A 24,850-nucleotide genomic window follows, 5' to 3' on the forward strand; every position below is an offset into this window, starting at 1 on the left:
GAATTAGAGAAAAACATATTTTTTTCGATATACACATAAATAGCATCAGTGGCCTAATAATTTAGTTCGCCCGGTATGAAATAGAATTAGGTGTGCTTAACATTAATGGGAATTCTCTAGGCGAGGTGAAAGTGTATCAGAATTTCAAGATGGAATGTAAAAAAACGTTTTCGAAGTGACACTAGTAGCGGAAGGCGTTGGCTGGTAGCTTTCTAATGGATAGGAGTATAAGGTGAGTGTTTAAAATGGAGGTCAATGCGAAAATTCACTCAGAGAAAGTCAATGATGGTGACATTGAAAGTCACTGGATAATTGCCTTGTTGAAATACGCCGGTGCATCAGCGTTTGTCTCTTGCGTTCCTCCGGCCTTTCACTCGAGTGTACGGCGAATATAGCCGTGCTCAGGTGTTACCTTCGTTCGACACTCTGTTCCTCAATAACCGTGAGGGACGGGTTTGGCATTCATAACGAGCCCCATGACTAGGGCTCGCTTACGTGAACTGTTGTCGAGCAAGCCCTGGGGCGTATGCAGATATGGGGTCGGCGCCGACGGTATTTTTATCGGCGGCGTGTTAAGCGTTTACGTAGACAACCCTCTGGTACATAATGGCTTGAAGTTCCGTCGTAATTAGCCGTAAATACGGTAAAGTCTGGATTAGTAGGTGTGATGTTTTGGAGGGATCGTCACATATAATGTTATATAACCATCAATTTATGTACAAATATTTTCAAATCCCAAGTGATTTATCACTATTCTCACAAGTCTACTGTGGAAATATAGTAGAATTATTACATATTTATGTGAATATGCCACTTAGTGTCTATAAAAAAAATTATTAAAGAATGCATTGGATTTGGTAGAGGTGTGGAACTATTTCTCGCTTACTGGCTTGCTCGCTTGCTTACTCGCAAGGTGACGCTTCATTGTGTGTGAATAGTACCGAAATGTGTATTTCACTAAGCGAGATGTAGCGCGTTCCAATCAGAGGTGGACGAGCTGCCAATTTTCGTGAATAAAAAATTATGTGAACCATCGTCTTAGAACTCAGGAAACATTAAGACTGTGTACATATAACTTAACGATAAAAAGTATTTTTGAAGCCATGAGAATTCCAAAGCATTTCATTATTAATTTTCTCGTTGAAAAATGCGTGCCTCAATACAAACATTGTCTTTTTTTATAGCCTACTTAGGAAGAGGGACACTTTCCGTCAATAATCAACTCCGACTACGATACTGTTGGACTCCGTCACTGTTGCTACAATAATATTTGTATAATATTCGAGTAACTAATTTGCGTCGGAGATGCGCGCTGATGATGTGTGCTTTTGTGACCTGTTAAATTCAAATGTTTTGACAAATTAATAAACCAAAGGTTCGTTTTCCTTTAATTATATTAATCTAGCTCTTTGAAAAAAACGATTGTAAAGTTATATTCTAGTTAAATTATGGTGACTAACTATGAAATCCCTTTTTAGGTGTAACTTTTCTAATGAACATAATTAGCATCAGCTTTAAATGGAATCAAGGTGACGCTTCATTGTGTGTGAACAGTACCGAAATGTGTATTTCACTAAGCGAGATGTAGCGCGTTCCAATCAGAGGTGGACGAGCTGCATACGCAGTTCGTTATAAGCGACTGCCCTCGCCGGCGAAGGCGTCCGGCGGCTTTGGCGTGTGAAAAACGACAAGCTGCGACGTTGCCCTCGCGGAAGAACAACGGTGGCGTGTGAATCACGCAGCCACTTGACGCTAAGAATCATTAGCGGGCCGCCCGTGTGCTCGGAAATCGACTCACCGTAGTTTCGGTCGAGTTTTCCGACCTCGTGACGTGTACCCACGAGCGGCGATATGTTGTTCTTGGAGCTCGTGATTATAATAAGGTAGTGGTTCTGCGAGGCATGCAAGATGAAACTATGCCCACTTAGGAGAATTAAGATTTATTCTTCTGTAGTGTATTTATCACTTTACTTTCCTCTCGTGCCGATTGTTTTTCCCAAGCACCGCTATAATATCATACGCAATTAAATCGTACAGGCAATGTTATTGGTAGGGAAGACTCCGGTCTCCTTGACTGATATGGTGACAGTTTTTCACCTGTGTACGTATTACAGACAGGGTTCCCACTCAACCTTGAAAACCTTAAAACCATGAATTTCGTATACCGTGAAAAAACCGGGAAAAAGCCGTTAATTTCGTCATAAAACCTTAAAAATCATGATTTTACGTTGGTAGAGCTACGATTGACCGATCAAAAGAAAAATGGATATTTCGATCATATTTCAAGATCAGTCACGCGCAGACATGGCCATGGATTTGTCTGTACGCGTATATTCGAAACGCAATTATTGGTCCGTGTGCCATGATGACACATTGAACTTAAGCCTGTACCAAAGCCGGAAGACTGGTAACCAATGTTTTCATGAACACTTGCGAAAATTCAGACACTTCTTAACTTCCATGGCACCCTGGCCCCTCTATTTTCCCATTCACAACCTTTAGCCGGAGTTGTATTTTGCAAACGATATGTGACGTCAGGAGAGATAGCACTTTCATTGCTGCGTTTGCAGTCACGGCGTCTGTTAAATTCTTAGTTAACATGCGGCCGATGATTGTTAAGTGGTCAATATTTCTGCCTAGAATGGTTTATCTACAATCCGTGAATTCGAGGACATCCGTGAATTCGTAGACCGTGAAAACCTGGAAAATACCGTGACTTTTATAATTAAGATTGAGTGGAACCCTGTACATATTCGTGCAGATATTTTTGGTATTCTTTCCTAATATTTATTTTTTCGGCGAAAAAGGGTTTGAAGGAGACTTAAATCTTCTACCTCGTACTACCCTCGTTCCTTCCTATAATTTTTGTGGTGCCTCGACGGAGGGGGAGAAAAACTCGGCGTTCTTTGTCTCCGATCCATTCTCTCTAATATTTGTGTGTTAGTGGTACTTACTTCAAATCGAAAATTTGAAATAATCCATATTCCGAACCCTCACATTTGGAATAAAGAAAAACTATTACGATCTTTTATCGTATCGCAGTACAAAATTTTAATTTTACTAAAGCTAAATGTATCCTTCATCATTTGGGTTTTTTAATAATGTACATCCTTCTTCATTCGTTCTGTTATGCAGCTCATATATGTATTATTAATAACTTCTCCATCGGTGGTCCGATAGTCGGTCGGAGTAATGAGTCTTATGAGGACTTCTTGAAGAAAATACCGTCATATGACTTTTATAATAGTTCACTATAGTCGGTTTGTTTTGCTCTTTGATTTTGTTTACTTCTCATAGATGGTAGCAAGCTTATCGTCTCGCTCGTTTTCGATTGCCCATTAGGTAATTGAAAGAAATACACCCAAGAAAGTTTCTTAAAGAAATGCTGTTTTATGTCCTTCATTTGCACAGTAGCACTTTCACTGCGATGAAAATGGTTCGGTGTGTCATTTAAAATCATACAGCTGTTGAAACATGATCAAAAACTCCCTGGAACGTGTAAAATATCTGAGGGAGTTATCAGTTGTTCGGTAAGTATTTGAAGAGATTTGCTTTCTTGTAACCGAAATGGAATGATATTGGGTATAATATGAAAATGCGTAATAGTATCCTTCGGGTTTGTGTCAAGAGAAAATTTTCAATCATTTGGAACTTAATCATTGTAGCGAGCATGAAACTAATATTCAAAGCGTGCGATGATTATCGAACCCGCGCATGTGCGCTGCTTCCCGCTTTTGGTGTGTTGCCAGTGTTATTTTCTTTTCCTCAATTTCGCGAATCGAATATCAAATGTATTTCATGCAACATTATTAGCCCGTTTTTTTATATCTCAAGCCATTATTTATATTAACTTTTTTTGTTCTTACAATAAAAAGAATCTCAAACTAATCGAAACCTCTTTTTCCAATTGTTTTTAGTTTATTCATTGTTAACTTATGATCGTCAAGGTAATAAGCCTTGACGAAAAATAAAAGGAAAGTTCGATAGAAATGTCAGAAGATATTTCGTTATTGTTCATGCTATTGAATGTATCTACGGTATAATTTGTGACTCCCATTTACGAGTTAGAGTATGCTAAATAATCAATATCTTCCTTTAGACGAATTACAGTCTCAAGAGATTTCGAGGTCAAATTAGGGATATGTCGGTTCTGTTGCTTTACTACTGTACTACTGTCATAAGTTGGCACTTGATCGGTAAACAGTCAGCCAATCAGTGAAAGCCTTTCATGCTCGTTGGGCGAGGTGGGGTAATGTACCGTGCGAAGCAATTATGGCAGCTTTTGTTTCCTTTAGGTGATAATATCGACGTTACGTAATTTACCGTACTTTATTGAAGAAGCAAGAATGTTTCGTCGAAGTATAGCACTTTCATCTTTACTATTGTATTTACAAGCAACTTCGCATGCTTGATTCGTCTTTGTGTGGCTACCAAAAGGTTGTTATGTATTTACGCGTAGATTATGTAAACGACTGCATTGCAGCTTGAACAATTGATTATTTTAGTACACACTTCACTTATTTTATTCGAACATTGTATGGCAATAATAATTTATTAATGATAGAAATCGCGTCAATTTCGTCGATGCCGGTTTTTTCCCTTTGCATTACAATAACCAATGGTGCAACACTTCTGGTGGTTCCCATGAAACTTCATTAATGGTTCAATGCATGCCTTTCTTAAGCATCGAAGATACTTCCGATGAACGTTCGCATGATATCGTCTTGTACAGGGGGAATGACAGTACCTTTTCCAACTCATCAGCACTTGTCATCATGTGCACAAAGGCATTGTGTTTCGACAGCAGCTTATTTCTATGGAAACTCCTTTTCTCTGAAGATGATAACAGCGGATGTCCCGTCCATCTTCATGCAATGCCCTGTAATAATATCTGAGATTGGTACCGCAAATTACGATAACGTGAGCTGTTGTCGAGGACGATCAGACTAATACTTTGAAAACTTTTAAAATTCAAGGAATACCTTCCTTAACGCTCTAAAGTCACGATTTAAGTTATATGTATCAAATTCACTCGTAAATTTTAAACATTCTATTCTAGGATCAAATGATAATATATTTTTAGCTAGCGTTTACCGCATAATGTTGAAAATATAATATCATTTACAATCATATAATATACATTAATAATTTTAAAGCAAACATAATTTGATTCGTCATTCTAAATTTGCGCAGCAATCTGTCAAAACTTGTATTGACATTGAAAATCAGTTAACAATTTTCAAAACTACGAACAAAACTTAGAACTAGAACTAAGAGCCTAAACTTAATGAATCGAGTCGAATCTTCGCATCCTTAGTTCAAATATTCGCATTGTTACAAGGAAAATTTTCTTGGGTTTGAGTTGTTTTCTTCCCTGCGCTGATTTTGTCGTAATTTTTTTAGAGCATCGTATCGCGATAGAACCTCCAATGAAGACGTCCTGCGATGCATCATTCACTGCCCCGGCTATATTGACTACTTAACCTCGGTGATTAGTCGCCTCGTAACCTACGACCCTCGCTCTATTGCAGATCTGTTAAGCCTCAAATCCTACTGAAGGCCCGCGCGTATTTATCGTGGCGGGACTGGCGGCGTCGTCTCGTGGTTCTCCAAGGCGAAAGCATGTACGCAATTTTTTCCGCGGCGGTAGTAAAAGGGGGAAATTATTTCGTTTATTTTGATCATCTCGTGTATGGATTCCTTTTAAGCCGGCGGGACGGCGCCGCAAGCGCTGGCGAACTCATTCTCGGAAGCCCATATGTGGCCAGATGCTCAAGAAAAATATCCCCGCTGATGTGTGCGCTGAGTGGCGGGGAGGAAGTAGCATAAAACCGGGAGACGGTCGTATTTTACCCGAATGGGTTAAGCCTAGCATCCACTCTCGCGCTCGTTCATTTATGGCTGCTCGGTCATTTATTCCCCGTAGCCCCCGGGGTGGGGAGGCAATTGGGCAAACAAATCCGTGGGAGGGGGGTTGTTCTAAAATCGCGTCATCAATCCGGAACGGCGGGCTTTGGGAGAAGCTTATACAGAAGAATGGAATTCGCAGAATCCGAATGGTGACTGTATCCGCGGGGTGGTGATCGGACTTGATCCTCATCGGGGGATGAAGTCCCTGTTCTCCTCAGGAGCGCATCTCGTTTGATGCTTGGGAAATATCTGCGGTGCAGTGCGGTCGCTTTTTTGAACAATTTAAAATTGGTCGTGATGATGGTTATTATATAAGATGTAACTTTAATAATGACATGTTGGTTAAAAACTTTATGGGCTATGTCGCTGCGTCAATTTTTGGGTGGTCCCAGCGTTTCTCGACCGATTCTGGTCGCTTTATCATGGGGATGCGGTTAGGAAAGAGGTAGCCTCAAGTAAAAAAATATAAGCACCGAATAGCCGTAATATTTTTTTGCGCAAAGGAAATGAGTGAGACTAGCGATATTCGATGTAATATTCATGTTTTTAGGCTTAGTTACTAGGTGCGTTAACTATAATGAATGGTAATTTCTAAATGCTATAGCCGAATTGGGAAACCAAGAAAGCAAGAAGCGCAATGAAAGTAAATGTGTGCGAAGTTGGTCATCTTGAGACGGGCTTGTCACTTACAAGTCCATCTTGTTAGTTCCATGAAAGGATAAATAGCCTGTTTTGTGGTCAATCCCTTTTTTTCAGATCAAAGTGATGGTGGACAACCCCCCTAATGTCAAATTCCAACTGAGGTCGCGGCTTCCATGTAAATTTATGAAAATTCCACCAAGTTGATAGAAAACTGACTAGAAATTTATCGTAAAATTCTAATGACATTTATCTATGAATAAAATGGACTTCGAAAATCTAGCGTAAGCTTTTTTTCATATCTTTGCCTCTTTTATTTACACGGCTGCTGTCCTATAACCCCAGGCCAGACGCCATGTCTCTCCGAGTATAGTACGAACTCTGTAATACGCCCTTTCGGTAATCCGACACGTCCCGTAATCCGGCGTCCAGGGCTACCGGCCTACCATTGGCTAATATAGTTTCGTTAGTTTTGAAATGAAAGTTTTTTCAATTCACATTAAGTATTTTTTTTACTATTATATATGTAGGTGTTCTTTGCTGCGTCACTGTAGAGTCCAGGGTTTATTCTGACTTTATCTACTATAATCTACCCTTTTTATTTATTTAAGGTGGTTATTTAACTTAACTCACACCCTAGGCAGCATGGAGAGTTGGCGTCACGTATGAATTCAATTGCAAAATTAAAACTTCCAAAGTTATTTTGCATTGTGTTTGTTTCCTGTGCTTTTCCAATTATCCGGCGTTTGAGATAATCCGACTATGCCACGGCTGCCTATGCGTCGGATTACCAGTATTGGTAACTAATCGAGTGAAAGTAATCCGATTACTTGTAATGATTACTTTTTACGAAATGTAATTTTTGTTTGCAATTTATCCCTAACGATGAAATAGGAATCGTTACTTTCGTTGTTATCACTACTTGCTCGTAATCGACGATTACTTTGCTGATTTCACTGTTATAATAGTATGCATCGCTAGCGAAATTGCAATTAAAATTTTCTATGATTTAATTATTCCACGTTTTTCCTGCAATATTTACAGTTTATTTGTTTACAGTTGCAGGGTGCTCTCTAGGGTCGACAATTTCTCAAGAAGTAATTGTAACTGTAATTTTACTGGTTACTTTTTCGAAATCAGCGGCTTATACTTTTGATTACTTTTGGTACGAAGTAACTGTATCCGAGCCCAGTGGCTTTTTCTCAGTACTTATACCAGCACTACGGATCACACTGTAGTATGTGGGTATGTCTTTCTCTCCGCGTCCGTGCCTTGGCTCTGTCGCTCATTAGATGTAGTTGCGCGCCCTTCCAGCTCACCTCCAGACTCCATAATACGTCCGTGCACCCGCGGGCAGGTGAACTCCCAGCTATTGGGTGTCGCTCGTCTACCCCCTTCCCACGAGTGTACTTGTCTCTGAAACGGACCTCACCCCACTCCCTCTTGTGAGCTTGGGGTTACTCGCGCAGGGAGACTCACCGCCGAGATCTCCTTTCGGCTTTGTGTGTATGTATGCACGGGGATAGCATGGACCTCTCCCGTTTCTTGGGCGTTATCGCCTACAAATGCTTTGAACAAGTCGGTAAAGCTATCTTTACAAACCTCTTCTAATAGCTAAAATGTTACGCATTCAAGGAAATTAATCTTCAGGAATGGCGTAATGCGTGTAAAACCTCAGGGAATTCAGCATTGCAATTACTGTTTTTCGTCGATGCTCAAGTTGGCGAGTTTAGTTAAGTAAAGGGTACTGTAAATTAAAATACTAGTTTTAATCGAAAATTTACGCCATTTCGCTTATTGAATTGGGCAATAATTTCCATTTTCGCCATGGCTTAGCAATTTGTTTTCGATTTACTTAGCGTTTATTGTAGGTGTTTGTTAGAATATATTAATATTTTTAATTAAAGTTATTTCTCTCTGGAGAACATTGATAGGTTGTCTATATTCATTTGGTTATCGTCAATGATGTTCGTATACTCAGACGAGGCACCCAGGAGACTGTTGTTAAGCGTCTATAAGCTCCCCTCGCGTCAGCAGCGTCGATAATTTCCGTTATTCAAGCCTGACTATGAATCTTGAATCGCCTATTGTGCTGCACGCCACTAAACGTAGGTTTTTCATTCTTAATGCATTATTCATCCTTAATTTGCATCGTCTTTTTTAACTTTACTTTCTAGCGGAGTTAATGTCAGCACTGCAGCTAGTTTGGATTCATTCTTTTCTTTTAATACTGTCCAGAATACTAATCACTCGTATCGTTCCTTTATCATCCGTCGATAAATAAAACATTTGAATAATGTTGACGTTTGGTAAATTTACTCCCAATTCTATGATTTCGCTGCATAGGCTGTATTGTGCAACTAAAGTAATGTCAGAATTACTCCTTCTTTGGGTTCGTTCTTTTTTTTTAATTCTTTGTCGACAACCAATTATGTAATTCATGGATAAGTGAAACATTTGAGTTGACGCTTGGGAAATAAAGGGGTTGAAACTTAAACTCTCACGTCACTCTTGTGACAAAGGCCATCGGTTGGTGTGTTATGCCATGGCAGAACCCAGCTTAGGATAGATGTTCCTAAATGCAGTGTCAGGTCGTGAGCCGCAATTAAAAAAGCGAATTTGATCTTTATAATTATATTTCAGATTTTTGAAATACTCATTTTTGGGTAGGACAATTAAACTGGGGAAGGTGACGCGATTCTTCACGATTGAATTAAATTCGGTCACATTTTTAATAAATAATGTCAGGAGTAGTTAGCGCAATGCAAAACCCTGCTCCTTTTGTTGCTACCGTACGCGTTTCTTTTGTGTTGTTTCCGTTTCGGCAACGTGGTGTTGTTTCCTTTCGCGGCTCTGCCTTCCGTCGTAGTGTTTTGTTTTCGCCAAACTTGACGAAAGTGTCATGGGGGGTGGGATTGACGCTTTCCGGGCGCTGCCCCGTGGGGAGAGTAAATGTTTGTTTTTCCCTTTACGATCTGCTACTTGCTGGGCTATATCCTCTTGGGTTCCATTCACGATTGAGCCATTTGGTCTGGCATCCAATGTTTGAGCAAAGGCCTCAGGGAAGTCCATGCGAACGTCCAGCGTCCGTGCCGAAATATTTCATTTTCTAGGTGAGTGGAGAATCCTTCTCTATTTGAGTAATTTTTCGTTGTTGTTAATGTTACGAACTTCTTCTTTTCATAAAATGTGCACTGTTTTCGCGCTTTTTTTTAATGTCATCATTTCCTTCATATTTAAAAAATTATATTTGTTTGAAAAACGTGCGGATTAATGAGGGTGTTGAGTAATCAAAATCAACATCAATTCCAATTAGTTTTTTAAATACTTTTTCTCATCGTTAATCTTGCCGTTTGTGGATGGCGTATTTGTTCCTCTATATTTTTAGGAAATAATTTGTATTTAACCTTCATTTATCAACTTCATTCGTGCTTTATGAATTAGTTCATTTTTGTGAAGTGCCAATTTTTATTCATGTGAGTAGCCTGGAAGTGGCGTTGAAATTGAATCCCTATGGCCGCTAAATATATTTTTCACAGTCGTAGATTACGTGACTCACTATCTTCTTTACTGGGACTACATACTCGGAAAGTGTGTGTTTTAAAAATAGTGTGTCCTTCGTTCATGTGAGTAGGGAATTTGAGCGTTCATTCATAGGAGAAATAGCCTTGAGAGTACTTGGTTCAGGAACCTATATTAGCTTTTATGGTCTTAATTACAATATGAGCTTTCAACTTAGCCCTGGATTTTGTTAAATCGTGTATCTTTTTACCGTATTTTCCGCACTACGCCTACCAAAAATATTTGTAACATATTATAATTGTGTATCAATTGCAGAACAACGTAGAATTGGAAAGTTCCTGCGAGTGTACATTCCATTCTTTCTTTTCGCTTTGCATAATTATTTATGGTGTATAAGATTAGGAGTCATTGGTATTAGTTCGGAAGACACCCGTTATTGCGTGGTTGGACCTCGCTAAATTCATGCTACTGCGAAGGGTTGTTAAAATAACTCAATTTTTTAAATTGGTATTCAAATCGGTTTCTTTTTATGACCTTGCCATTCAACTTACATATTTTTCTTGTCGTAATAGTTTTTAAAATATAGGAATTACTGTGATATAGCTTTGGTCATCATATAAAATTGGAAACTACCACTTGACAAGTTGATAAATTATATTGTAATCGGCTTAACGACTGAAGACTAATAGCGAAATGAAAATGCGACAGCAAATTGATGATTTTCCATCTTCATTTCCCAGTATGTTAAACATATTGTATTATAATGGCAGTTTGTCTTATTTTGCGAAAATATGTTTAACGAACATTGCGCCGACGTTCTGTTATATTATTGTTTCTTCCTCAGGGCTCAGCTTTTTTGTTATGCAACCGATCAATATACACAGCTAAATCATAATACCAACATAGAAATCAGTCCTAACTAAGCAACAGCAGAATTGCAAATCGTCGACGCTGTAATACAGAATTACACTTCATTGAGAAGATGACCCACTTTTTCCCGATAAATGCGTATTTCGTCGGATGAAAATCAATATACAATGCTGTTAGTTGGCAGCGACTGAAGTTTACTATGTAGTGGCAGCTGTTATTTCGTGTTAACGATGTCACGTTTGGAAGGAACGTGTTGTGTAATTCCCGAAAGAAGCTCCTGAAGGATGTCAGTTTTATCACGCCCGGAAAGATAAGTGATAGCGGGATGATAGGAATGGACTGCCCCGGGAGTCGGTGACCCGCTTTTCCGGACAATCGGCTCTCTCTTTGCCGCGGCGTGCCCATCTCAGAAACGCGGCAACGCCGCTCCCCCCCACCACCATCCCCCTCGGACTCTCTCTCTCTCCATCCCCCGCCCTGTCCCCTCACCTCGTTATTATTGTTAATTCTTTCGCATTTCCGCTTGCCCGCCCCCAAAATCCCCGCGGCCACCGGCCTCTTGTCGCATACTCCTGGTTACTTCACTCGCTACCACTCTCTTCAACCCGCGCTGCTTCGTCCAACGGCGAGTGCACTAGCGCCCTCCGGAGCCGCGGAACCCCCGCCCCGTGGAAGCCCTTATCACCCCGCCCTCTGCCCCTCCTAATCTCACCCGCTCATCCGTAGCAAATCCGCTTCCTTGCCTCTCCCCACTCTCCCTTCACACACCCCCTCTATTCAACATCATACTCCCACCGCTTCCTCTCAACTCTCGCGGCTACTCCTGGGTCTGTCCACATTTCCCACGGCCCTCGTACATACAATGCTATCGCGTTTATGATGCATTTCGATTTTGCTGCCTTACTTCGTGTTTATTTTGATTCACGTGGCCTATGCCTTGGTAGGGTGCCGTCGGCAGTTATCAAACATGTTTATTAGTTTTCTCTATTTATAAACCTCCGTACTATATGTTGACCCGCTCGGCTAAGCGTAATGTCGGTCCATTGCACCCCGTGGCAGTTTGGACGCTTGCATAATATCCAGTACACAAGTCTGCATCCGCTTCGCGAGCTTAAGCTGTGCTCCTTAGTTTATTAGCCTGGAAAACTAGGGAAACCCTAGAGGAAAATGTTCTATTGTCCTCCTTTGTAGCAAACCCTTGGGATAAGAAAAAAGTAAATTTGAGGATAACATGACCCAAAAAGCCGAGTACGCTATTTATATCGAAATCGTTATCGCTCTAACCTCATGGAGCAATACCTTTTTTGCTGGGCAGTGGTTTCTCTATTGTCGCTCTTCATTGCCTCATATTGAATGTTTCTTATTATGTAACAGGTAAGCGATCTATTGGATATCGTTATTGTATTTCTCAGCTCATTTATCTCCATTTCGTTGACTTAATACGCCATTAGTCTCATGGATGTTCACAGTTTTCTTTTGATTTCTTGGATCCAGGGAATGTATAAATTTATTTTAATAACGTAATCAGTGATAGCTCAATTGCTCATTGACTAGTTATACAGTGTTTATTTAGAGATTGCATCAATTTCATGACATGATGGCTTATTTGAATGTATTTGCGTTGTTTGAAGTAATAAGTATTTTTTGTTACGAAATTATTTAACCACACTCCGCTGAAGTTAATGGAAGCAGCGGGTTTTATTTGGAAAAATTTTTTTGGGAAATGCAATCATGCATCAATTTGTGGTTATTAGCCCTTTACTTTTCCAAAAAAAAAGTGTCAAATGTACCCTGGTTACCCTTTAATTTTTAACTTGTAGTTTTCTTTAAGCACGTTACTTTCCTCTCCCCACCTCCTTGGTCTCTTCGCCACCGTTCTCATACGGAAGCCACCCGCTCTCGCTCTGTTGTTCATCTCCTCCTAACATCTATATTTATCGTTTCCCCTATCCGCGCCCATGCTTTCCCTTCTCCAGAGGGTGTGTGTTGATGCCATCACTTTTTCTCGTTTGAGAAAGAGCGCGAGTGCCCTCCCCCTTTCGGCATCGCTCCCCCGTGTCCCTCAACTCCATTATCCGCTTTCGTCCTTTCATCTGCGTTCCGCCCTACTCTTTGTTCATTTTTGCCGGATAGGGAGCGATAGGAACTGAGCTAGATGTGCCTGTGTGTTGAACGGCCTTGGGCCATCCACGAGATAAGTCTTCTGATACGAGGTAGTCGGCCGCAGGCTCTTCCCAATCGTTTCCCAATTGCTTTCGCCCCTCGGTTGCCTCAGTGAGTTCTTTGCTCGTCTATGGAAATGTGACATACCTTCCTGGCAGTACTATCTGCAGTGCATTATCCGTGTGCCGTGGTGGACCTATACTTTTCATCTGCTTAACCCGTTATTTTACCTATTGTACACGGGTGTGCGTCACTCGGCATTCCACCTGCGGAAGTCGTTTACGAAGTGGAATTCTCGGGCTAAACTCTCGTGCACTCCCTCTTTCCGGCTGCTGTGTCCCTAACAATGAGTTGTTGCTTCTCGGCACGGGGCTGGACATGAGTTGGAAAGCTCTGGGCCCTCGGTCCGCGTCGTGTCCGCACGGCGCTCTGCTCAGTGTTGGAAGATGTTTTATCAATGGATTGATCGCCCGTACGTTTACGGTGTCACATAGCTGCGGTGCAAACGGACTATGGGCCATCTCGTAACACTATCCTTGTGGTTCTGATCCAGACTGCACGATATGTATGTTGCAAGTAAATTTACATTACCTGTTCTCTTTATCTGTGGTATCCTTAGAGTTTTTTCGAAATTTCTTTATTTCCGTTTTTCCTCTCTCGGGCAAGGTCTTGGAGTGAATACATACGATATTACTGCGGCTATAAATGTACTGCGATGCGAAAGATATTTTTTTCTTGGCATGCACTTTCCGTCGATGCTACGCTACATAAACTGGCGGTGTTTATGGCATAAAGCAGACTTGTTGGGCGTTCCTTCGAAAAGACGTTGCTAGCGGCATCTCTGAGCGTCGGCTTGCGGCTCGTGGTGAAGCTGCCGCGTTTCTCACTACCGCTTCGACACGATCCCTTCGTTTGATGCCAATGCATGCGCTACGTGGGATTAAGTTTCCATCGGAATGAATAGAATCTCCGTCTAACCGCAATATATTCTCTGAAGGAACGTCAATGCATTCCGTCTGACAGAAGTTCATGTAATACATTTCTATGTGTATTTTAAAACTTGGGTTTTTATGATGTGTCAACAGTTAAACTTTGGGGAAATCGGAATGGGGTGTAGGATGTTTTAGTTTAGTAGAAAATGTTGTTTTTCTTAGTGACTGTGTTAGTATTTTCTCAAAATCTCATGCCATGTTTAATTTAGGATCATAATCGGTTTTAGCGCAGAAATAAGGAAACAAATTTTCGCTTCGATAAAATACGACCGACGCACTAAATATATTTAGATTCGCCGGAATCAACGTCTTACCTGATTTGTGTTAATATTTGGTGAATTTCCTTAGTCTTTTGCCTATAAAATAAATTATTATGCGACACCAAAATATGGGAAAAAATCCTCGCCTTCCGCGGTTGATGATATGTATAGAAATGTAATAATGATGCCAAGAGGACTAAATTTGAAAAGATATAGGAATGGAAAAATTTACATGGAGACATCGGCTTCGAAAATAGCACTTATTATAACTCGGCCTTATAACCTTGTCTTAACGTCTATCGTACTTAAGGTACTAGTGCATGTGAGACAGACTTAAAGCTCGCTGCTGAGTTTGTACTACAGTTTAGCCTCGCCACTTTTTGCGGGCGTGTTGGATATTTTAATTTGTGGGAGACAATTTGCAGATATTAATTAGAGTGTATTAAAATTTAAATAGGCTTTTCGTATTTATTTTTTAATAGCTTTTGGGGATTTATTTTTTATTTCTGTCTGTTAATTGCTCTACTTTTTGATCTCAAGTTTTCTTTCCATTTAAATGAAATGTGTGTTTTGATGAATGCATTGAGCATATAGCTACTGCTTCCATTTTTATTACCTTGTGAAGGAAACAATTTTTTCAAGATTTTGATTTAAAGGTTTTCCATTCATAGGAGAGCATAAAACTGTGTGCATAGAAATACTTCAGTAAGTGTGGGTAATATTTTATTTTTATCATTTTCAGGTACAATAACAAAGGACCTCAGGCAGTTCTTGAATACTAGATTCCAAAAGGGTTCCATAGATCATGATCTGCAAAATACAATTAGAGATAATCTGTATTTACGGACTGTACCTGTGACAACCAGGTCACCCCGTGAAGGTGAAGTCAATGGGGTGGATTACACATTCCTTACCTTGGATGAGTTTATGGCCTTGGAGAGGAGTGGAAATCTTCTGGAAAGCGGTGTCTATGAAGGTATTATGACTCGATTTTAATCTCTTTGATAAGTAGTGTTTTTAATGAGTGGAACCACTAACTTTAGTTTTATCATGAGCATGGTGAAAAAAATAAATAAGTCCAAATTATGGATATTAAAAATGAATGAGCCGAATTTTACTTTAAAAATAATTTGCCATTGTATTTTATCTTAACTATGTTGTGTATATAATGCTGGAGAAGGTAGCTGCAATGCATAACCTTATGGTTTTGCATGATTCCCTTGTCCAAATACTGTGTCTTGGCCATAGTGATTGGTTCCATGAATAATAATTTGACAATATTCATCCAAGGCCATCCATTATACGCTCAGGAACATTGTCAATAATTAGTGTGACATTTTTATTTTCTGCACCACATTTCTGCTCAAAATATAGAACTTGTTGCCTGAAGAAGTTCCACAGACATCCATGCGGGATTATTTGCATGATACTTTACTGGTAGTGATAAATTTCCAATATTTTTGAAGCATCAAGTCTAAGCACTTTTCCTATGACTAAGGGTTTAAATTTGTTGCTAACATTTTGGTTTGTGGTGAGAAGCATCGTTTGGTGCTCCTTGATTCCTTGATCTCCATGATATTTCTTTCATTTGTGATACATTTTTCTGTGAGGAAGAGTTCTCCAGATGAGGCATGTTTCATCCATGTTATATCAATCTCGTAATCTCGTGGTGCAAATAATTCAACCACTGAGTCGTTAATTTGATGCGACTTGCTAAACAAGTTGTCATCTACTTTCTCTTCTTCCCCACATCATGCTGGTAGCTAATCTTTTTCAAATTTAACCTCTTTTTGAAATTGTCCAACCATTCTGTAGAGTACTTGAAATCATGATGCCCTATTGTGAAGGCCAAATTTCTTTCCTGCTTGCTAAATAAGACCATGTGACTTTTTGTTAGACATGAAGATTTCAAGGATGCTCTTTGTCAGAATTAACTTTTTATGAAAAGCATGTAATTTATTTATCCATGTACTTATAGATTATATATTTCTGTACAATTTCAGGAAATCATTATGGTACACCCAAGCCATCCAGGGAGCCTCCTGTCTCTCCCCCACAGAGTAGTGGATCAAATCCTAATTTGAGTCCTGCTGGACATATCTTTGGCGGTTTGTTTCCTGGAGCCCATCCTAGCTCAGAAGGGAAGCGTAAGAGAAATAGATCGAACGTGGAAGCAATGGCTTCCAAAACAATGGATCCTGAACCAATTGAAGAAGGAATGATGGGAGAAGGTAAGATGCTGTGAGGTTTGTGCTGATAAATCATACCTCCTCATCAAACGCTCCATTTTTATCAGTTAACGTTACTACTTCTGTGGTTTGCACTTGCAAGGAGTACAGTCTGAAAATGAAAAATATTGCTGTTTGAAACCAGTTAGGTTTTTAAGTTTTGGAAGTTCGTGGTATGAACAAATTGTTGATAGTAGTCTTAATCACAGCCAGGCTAAGTGTAGGGCTTACAGCACTATTATCCCTCGCAAAGTAAATTTCCTAGGCAACTATATTCAGCTGTGTTGTCTCGGAGTCTTCCGTGGCGTACAGAATTTGTGGATTTCTCCATTTTCCGGGATATCGCCACGTTTCGTGGTCAGAGGTGATGTCAGTTTCGCCAGGATTCCACCAGGCGTCTTCAGGTCGAAGTGGTGCTTTCGGTGTTTTTGTCGCGTATATATAGCTCTCCCTCCTGGCAGCCGCGGTGTTGTTGGCTGGTTACCCTTGCTGCTGCGCCGTGATTGGTTGGATTTCTAAACACTCTCTTCCAGGCATTGGTTATATTGTATCTGTCTTCTCTATTGAAATTTTTGGGCGTTTTGATTTTCTCTATTGCCTCCCTTATCAGCCTGGGGTAATACCTCTTTTCTTTTGCGATGATGTTCGCTTCATCAAATATTATATTATGCCCAGGCTCGCTCCAAGCATGCTCGGCAACTGCTGAGAGGTCGAATTTCTTGTTCTGTGTGGCCCTCTTGTGCTCCTGCACATAATCTAAATGAAGGGGTATACCGCATACCATGCTCATGCGGTAAATCATATATCGGTGAAACATGCAGATCCATGAAGATCCGCCTGCAGGAGCACAAGAGGGCCACTGAGGGACATAAATCTGTGGAAGATGTGTCAACACTCTTAAAGAGCAGGATAATGCAGATTCTGGGTCTCCTTCAGCTCTTTTGTTCTGTCCCCTCCCGCAATAGGAAAAATGGCCTTCTCTGTTTGTCACCTTCTCTAATTATATTCTATTAATGATTATTTCAACTGTGTTATGCAAGATATGGTGTAATAGAATGCTGAAGAAAATGGTTATACTTTATGTACTGTCCACCGGTTCATTAATAATAAGTGGGGCTAACTTGTTTCTTCTATTTGAGCTGATGATGACGCTAAGCGTCGAAACTCGTTGTTATTATTAATAAACCAGTAGATGGTACAATAAGTGTTACCGCTTTATTCCTTTTATGAAGTAAGGAAGTTCTTATTAATAGATTCCTGTTGTTCACAGTCATAACTCTTTTATCACTCTTGATAAGACGCAACTTGTGTTAAACAATACTCGTCTTGTGTTTAGTAAGTAAATTTAAATGGGAAACAATTTTGAACAGCTTTTGCATTTTTAAAATTTTTTCTTTTGTATCATTTTGTTTTTAAAGTTTTGATACAATTTTGATAAATTTAATTAATTTTAGATTTTATGTTGCTTCACGTAGGTTCCTTGCTCTCTCATTTATTCCAGACTTCATGTTGGTCTGTCCACCTAACACAATCACTGCAGACCACTTATCAATTATACATTTTCCATCAGTCTATATGGTCCACCTTTACTCGAAAGTTGAGCCTTCTCAACTGTTTATCTAAGGAACCCACTTGGCTGGTTCCTGTCAGTGGCTGTGACCTTCTGTTTGCTTTATTTTATCATTGTGCACAGCCTGTGTTGCCCCAATTTTGGCTTCGAAACAGAACCCATTTCAGGCTCGAAAGAAAGAGGTCTACATGTTTGAAACCACATTCTGGATTGAATGTGTTTAGTGGCGTTATCTAAGATATATTATTCTTTACAAGTGCAGTGTTTATGCAATTATTTTAATACATTTTTCAGGTATTAGCAACTCAGGAGAGCAGATTCCTGGACCTCCTGGGCCTGGATGCCCTCCAAATTACCTGCATGCTGGAGAGTGCCCCGAGTCACCCAGAGGAGATTTAGGTCCTTTGCCTCCTAACTGGGAAAAGGCATACACTGAGAGAGGAGAAGTTTACTTCATAGAGTAAGAATGATTCTATTTAAATCTTTTATCTACTTTATTTGCCAATATAAATTCAGCACCTGAGAAATAGCTTCGGAAAAAACTTGACAAAAATTCAGAAAACTGCCACCGTTGAAAATTTGACGAAGGTGAGCCGGGGAAAGAGATACTATAGGTGCATTGGGAGAAATTATGATTCTTTGCTCAGAATAAAAATAAAGGATATCCTGATTTCCCCACTATAGAGTTTTCAATCTATGGATTCTAAATTTAATGTTGACCGGCAATGTGTTTCTTTCATGCACTCTCTTTTGATTGGTTGACTTAGTTTCCATGCAATAAGCTATTTCATACAAGGAAAATGTGAATGAAAATACAGTAGAACCTTACTTATGAAACTTTCAGCGGAGAACCAAAAAAAGTTTCATAATGAGGAAGTTTCATATGTGAGGTTTTCGGTATTTAGCATGAAATCCTTTTCAATAGGGGCCAGTTTGTTTCCAGGATGCAATTACTCATTTGGAGGTAGGAAATTGAAGCCTAATAATCTTATTTAATCACAAGCAACACCACAAATGATGTGCTACACTCAGAGAAACATAACTTTGCATTTGTGAACAACATTACCCACGGTTGAACGTCTTGGTCAAATTGATAGCATTTCTGGCACCAAGCTGCAAGGCTATCAGACTGGAGAAATTTCGGAATGGTGATTTGAAATTTTCACGGAAAAGCCAATTTTCGAAAAAGTTGGCTCATTAACAGCAGTTTTGAGGGAAATTCATTTTACCACCTACAGACAAACCCAAGATTGGAGATTGAAGATATGAGATACATGAGGAAATTCATCCAACTTAACCCAAATTAATTAATTAAATTAAATTAGGGAGAAAAATCTCACTAATGCATCACGAAGGCTTCAAACCCGGTGGGCCCGGGTTCAAGTCCTGGCAGTGGCAGAAGCTTTACAGAGATGGCTGTATCCCTGCTTGAAAGTAGTGTGGAGGGAACTTCCAGTGCAACACACTGTCCAGCAGATGGGACATTAAGTCCTGGTTAAGCCTATCGTTACAACCTGGCTAATTCCAACACAGGATTTCTGTCCTCCCTCTAAATACCATACCATAGATAATATGGAGCACACAGCACCTGGCTATGGGGGGGCTGAGGGGATAGATCACCCCCCCCCCTCCCCAAAGCCTCAGAGAAAAAAAAAAATATTTAAAACAATTGTCTCATTTAGATTTACAGAAACTTCATCTGCTCAATGTTAAATTTTATGTGCCAAAATGATGTAAAATATATATACAGGTATGTCATTTTTTAAATTCTGGGAATCCCCGTTGCCTCGGGGAGGGGCGAGGGAAAAGCTGCCTCCCAGGAACTACCATCTCCCCCCCTCCCCCTCCCCCCCCCCTAGAAGCGTATTCCTAGTTATGCCACTGGCACCTGGGATATTCCGTAACTAAGGTTTTCCGGTGCTTAGATCACTTCTTTTAAGTAAGCAATTTAAATAGCCGTGCAACTGCCGTCAGTGAAGAATGAACAAAAATAGATTAAGAGCCTGGAAAAATTGCCCCTCTCTATAATGTTAATACACTAAAAAAGAATTTTCCCATTAGCAATAGTAGATTGAATCTACCAGGTATAGCTTCTCTATCGGCATTCTTCCACGAATTCAGCGCCAGGAACTTCGACTTACAAGCTGCGTGATTTGTCTTCGCGTAGTAATTCACTTTCCCATTTCTGATAACAACACTGAACACTTTTGTACTTCAATAAAATGGTTATAAGCCATTCCCAAGTCGGAAGGATTTGTCTCATCTTTCACGTTTCGAATTTGACTTCAATGATTACGTGATGAATGATGACGCAAGTTATTCTTCGAGGGCATTCCCACTAACTCTCGTTCTGTTAAAAATAAATGCTTGCCCCCAGGCAGAGTTAAGCTAATAGCTATTCAAGGTTCTACTATTTTTCATTTAAACCCGCTAACGTACAAGTTGGGTCTGTTTTGATCTGCCCGCTGCATTAGCAACTTTCCCCCGGCTCATTTCGTCCCGCAGATGTGGGATTGTAATGTAATGATGTGATTCTTTTTTCTACCTACAGCCACAACTCAGGAACTTCGCATTGGCTTGATCCACGACTCTCCAAGTTCCAGAAAAAGTCTCTGGAAGAGTGCTTGGATGATGAACTTCCTTATGGTTGGGAGAAAATAGATGATCCTCACTATGGAACCTATTACATAGACCATGTAAATAGGCGGACACAGTATGAAAATCCTGTTATTCAAGCCAAGAGAGCAGCTCAAGGAAGTGGGAGTAAGTACATTTGCCTTTGAAGTGCTTATGATTAGTGCTAGTATAACTAAAGGAGGGTGGTCTTCCTTTTCAAACTGCAATGTATATGATTTGCTGCTGACAACACTTTTGGTTCAGGTCCTAGGTAGGGTTGAATGTGAAAATGGAAGATAGTCCAAATTATAATGATGATTCCAACATGGAAAATGTCATTTTCTTATTTGATCCTTCTGGTTACTAATGAAGCGCTGTGAATTGGAGCTGGTTAATTTTGAAAAAAAAAAGGATTCAGTAATAAATACAGTAAAACATTTTCGTATATGATTGTATTCCTTTCATATCTTGTTACTCTATTTTTTCTCTTCTGATTTGCTATGATTTTTCTTCAACCTTTAATTAATGCTTATAATTTCTTTTAATACTTTTCTTATCAGCCAAATTTTTATGCTAAGCCTCAAAGTCAGACATCTGAAATGATGCTGGATATTATAGAATGGAAATCATTGTATACTTAAAAAATGGATTGCTCCTACAAAGCCCAACGGGAGATTGCTCAATGACTCACCTACTTTCATTACTAACACTTCAGTGCAGGAAGCTTGGTTTGAATAGGTTAGGTAGAGCTCACCCCAGACTTGGCCACAGGCATGTGAATTTCTTTTGAAAAAAGGACTTAAACTTTTGTTTTTCCACTGAATTTCCGTATAAGCTTGTTTAAGAGGCACACCTTTTTTCCCAGAAATTGCAGCCGAAAATGGGGGTGCATCTCTTATACAAACATCTTATCTTCCCCCCTCACCTTCACTGGTTGCAAGTCCAAGGGGAACTGAGTGGCCTTGGTTTTCAGTATGAGTCAGTCATCTGAAACCCTAGGTCAAAAACAAGTGGCAGGCAGGGGAGTTTCTCCATTAGTGACGTATTTATAAAATGGTCCTGTTTGCTTTTCTTACTTGTAAGTATCATGCCGTCACGTCGGCACCTCAGAGGAGAACATGGAAAAGATCGCGCGGGGTTTTTTTTTGCTCAGGAGGGCACGCTAAATTTACTGCCACGAGTGGGCATCCCATGGCATTTATACTGCAAATAGTAATCGCATATCAAACGTAGAGAAACATGTAGTTTTGAAGGACAATACCTGGTTAATAGTAGACATCTGTCTTGCCGAGTAATTTCCATTATGCTAAGGACCTGATTTTTCAAAAATCATCTTCAGACACTGTTAGGAGGATAATTGCAACTGTAAATTATATTGGTGTCAAAACCTGTGGTTTAAGAAATTCGAACAAGTGTGTACATTGTTAGACTAAATGGTGGATGGAAGAAATCGGAAATGCCGATAAGTGAAGAGCGGTGAAGGAGAGGTCGAGGGAAAGGAGCGTGCTCCTTCTGTCTTTCAAGCAACTAGGCTAGGAGCAAGGGAAGAACACGTCCGATCTTTTATATGATGTCACTGCCTTCAAAGTGAAGGTCCAAAGGTGCAGCAATGTGATATACGCAGTTTGCGTTGCCTGAAGTTTCCAGTCTGTCTCGTCTTGTTTGAATGCACTCATGCTAAGCTTGTTTCTTCCGAAATGGTCCTGTTTGGACTATGTTGAATATTAGTAGCCTTGTTGCGACTATAAATCTTTCGATCAATACATTAGAGCTTAAAAAACTTAAATGTCGTCAGATATGCATCTGCTAAATGCTGTCGTATATGAGCGCTAGGTCTCATTCTTTTTTGAACCTCGTGTGTGTTATACAATCATACAATTGATGAAAGCTATCGAGATATCTTCAAGCTCAGTAGGTGACTCACCTAGCATTTCGCCTCTAGAAACTGGGAGAATTGATCCTGGTAGACCGAAAAAGGTCAGTTGGTGATATGGGGTAGGGAAGAAACACATTTCCATTGTTCCCGTGTAACTTGATATTTTCCTTTGAGGCAAGTGATTTATGGTCTGTGGGGTCTCAGAAAGGAAAAAAAATGGCAGAGGCATTGGCTGATGGAGGGCCGAGTGTGGTTCTGTGAAATCTATGACGTTGTTATTATCCTACGGGGCTGAGATTCCCCTGATTGTTGTTCTATCTCTTGGGAAGGTTCTTGCTACGTGCCTGTCGTGTTTGCCTTAAAATTTTCTACGGCTGCAATTCTATTGCAATACTCCTACGAGAGCTTTTAAACAAAATTGTTCGTGAGTAAGACGAGCATCGTGGAGCCATGGCATATGCTAAGAGATCTCAAGGATCGGAACTCTTTCTACTCTCTCTTATGGGGCATTCAAGAAAGCATTCATTTAAAATTTCGGATTCAGATTCAATTTCTTCGATGAATTTGGATCGGGAGTTTAAGGTGAGGGGCATTATCAGGTGGAACGAAACCCTTAGGACGGGCTCGCGGGGTACACTCCTGAGGTATCTGATCCGACCATCCCTAGTAAGCATCATAAGGTCAAGTGTATACCTACATATCTCTGAGTGCCATACATATTGTGTAAATTTAGCCGGAAAAATGCTGCTTAAATTTTTAGTATTGAAAGAGAAAATTTTGATAACTGTCACAAGTCCAGGCATACGTCTGCAACATCGTGCGATAGGATAAAAAAAATGCGGCTAAATTTTTTTTCTTTAGCTTCGATGTTCAACATAGGGGTGCGTCTATTACACATGTGCGGCTCTTACACGCGCTAATAAGGTTTTTTACCACCTAGTTTCGATGGTTTACATCTTCTGGTGAGGTGTACCTACTGTTAATTGCTTACCGTAGAGCTACAATATGAGGAATGAACTCTGTTATAATGAAATTTTGCTTAGAAGAACAATTTTATGGGGTCCTTCGAAATTTACTGGTAAAATTATAGGAAAGCTTCATTGTTATGAAATTTCACAATTGCAAACTAGGTCAGACTGAAGTCAATTTTTATAGTATTGGAAGAATTGAGTGGAGAATAGCGGTGAGTAAATGTTAAAGTGTTCTTTGGGAGCGAGGCTGGGAGAGGAATGCAAACCCAGACCTCTGCTCCATTGAAACTAACAACCAGTCCAAGCTGTTAAAATGTTTGTCAAATGCTCAAAATTATGTCATGAATCTCTCAAAATTTACCCAGTCAAGGATGCTTACCTAATATTTAGGCCTAATTTTTTTCTTCATACTGGCTGGAACTTTCAATTACCAGTGACCAATTTGCTCCGTGGATGCCTTCAGTATGGAAGGTGTGTTGTTGCACCTGGTGAAGCTTGCCTCCATTTGCTGCTACCATAAAATTCTACTTTCACATAACTAATCATAACTGCACTAAAAGTTGTCTAGATAACATTGAGTAATTTCCCTGCTGGCGACTAAGGTATGGAGAAATTACTACTTATTTTCCTGCATCCTTAATTTTAAAAGAATTATCAATATGTCATAACACAGGAAGCCATGGTCTCATTTTGGAACATAAAGTAATGCAGTTTCTTTTTTGATAAAACTTGTAATCTTCATTGAAAATAAATTTCGCTTAATTTTATTCTGCTTGTAGTTTCCATTTCCAAAGTTTTTTTTGCGCAATTTTGCAATCTTTATCTCAATTTTGAAAATGCATTTAGTTGACTTTTTATGCTATATTCTGACTGAGTTTATCAATCTTATTTTTGGTAGCATTCTTGGCAATGTATTTATTTTACTTTGCCTCTCTTGGTTTTTGTGTTGCATGAAACACTTTATTTGCCTTATTTTAGCTTCCATGCCTGAAGCAGAAGCTGGCCCCTATCCCCAATACAGGAAACCCCTTAATTCATCTGGAGGGAGGTCCAGTGGCAGCAATCACTCAGGGACTGGAAAGCGTTCAAATAGTGAGTGTGTTTATTGGCGTAAATCTTCAGTTGAACTAGCTCTTTGAGTCCCTCACCACATAAGATGATCTTAAGTACCTCTTTAGGTTGAAACTCTTAATTTTACCAGTTAATGTTGCTTTTTGTTGTGGAATTGTGGAA

General features: G+C 39.8%; 1 protein-coding gene across 8 annotated transcripts in view; it reads left to right on the plus strand.

The window, feature by feature from the left end:
* Positions 1–24,850, plus strand: part of LOC124171931 (membrane-associated guanylate kinase, WW and PDZ domain-containing protein 2-like) — an 85,939-nt gene that overhangs the window by 14,538 nt on the left and 46,551 nt on the right. For 6 of the 8 annotated variants that reach the window (XR_006868017.1, XR_006868016.1, XM_046551364.1 and 3 more), the window contains exons 2-6: positions 15,099–15,332; positions 16,360–16,587; positions 18,449–18,614; positions 20,706–20,917; positions 24,596–24,709. Coding sequence is in view for 6 of the 8 variants with exons in the window: in XM_046551364.1 (XP_046407320.1) it covers positions 15,099–15,332; positions 16,360–16,587; positions 18,449–18,614; positions 20,706–20,917; positions 24,596–24,709 (954 nt within the window). In the remaining 2 variants the exon portion in view is untranslated. The remainder of the gene's footprint in view (positions 1–15,098; positions 15,333–16,359; positions 16,588–18,448; positions 18,615–20,705; positions 20,918–24,595; positions 24,710–24,850) is intronic. The other 2 variants (XM_046551366.1, XM_046551367.1) reach the window with 1 other exon arrangement.

This window comes from Ischnura elegans, chromosome X (assembly GCF_921293095.1).
Source record: "Ischnura elegans chromosome X, ioIscEleg1.1, whole genome shotgun sequence".
In the NCBI taxonomy this organism is placed as follows: Eukaryota; Metazoa; Arthropoda; class Insecta; order Odonata; family Coenagrionidae; genus Ischnura; species Ischnura elegans.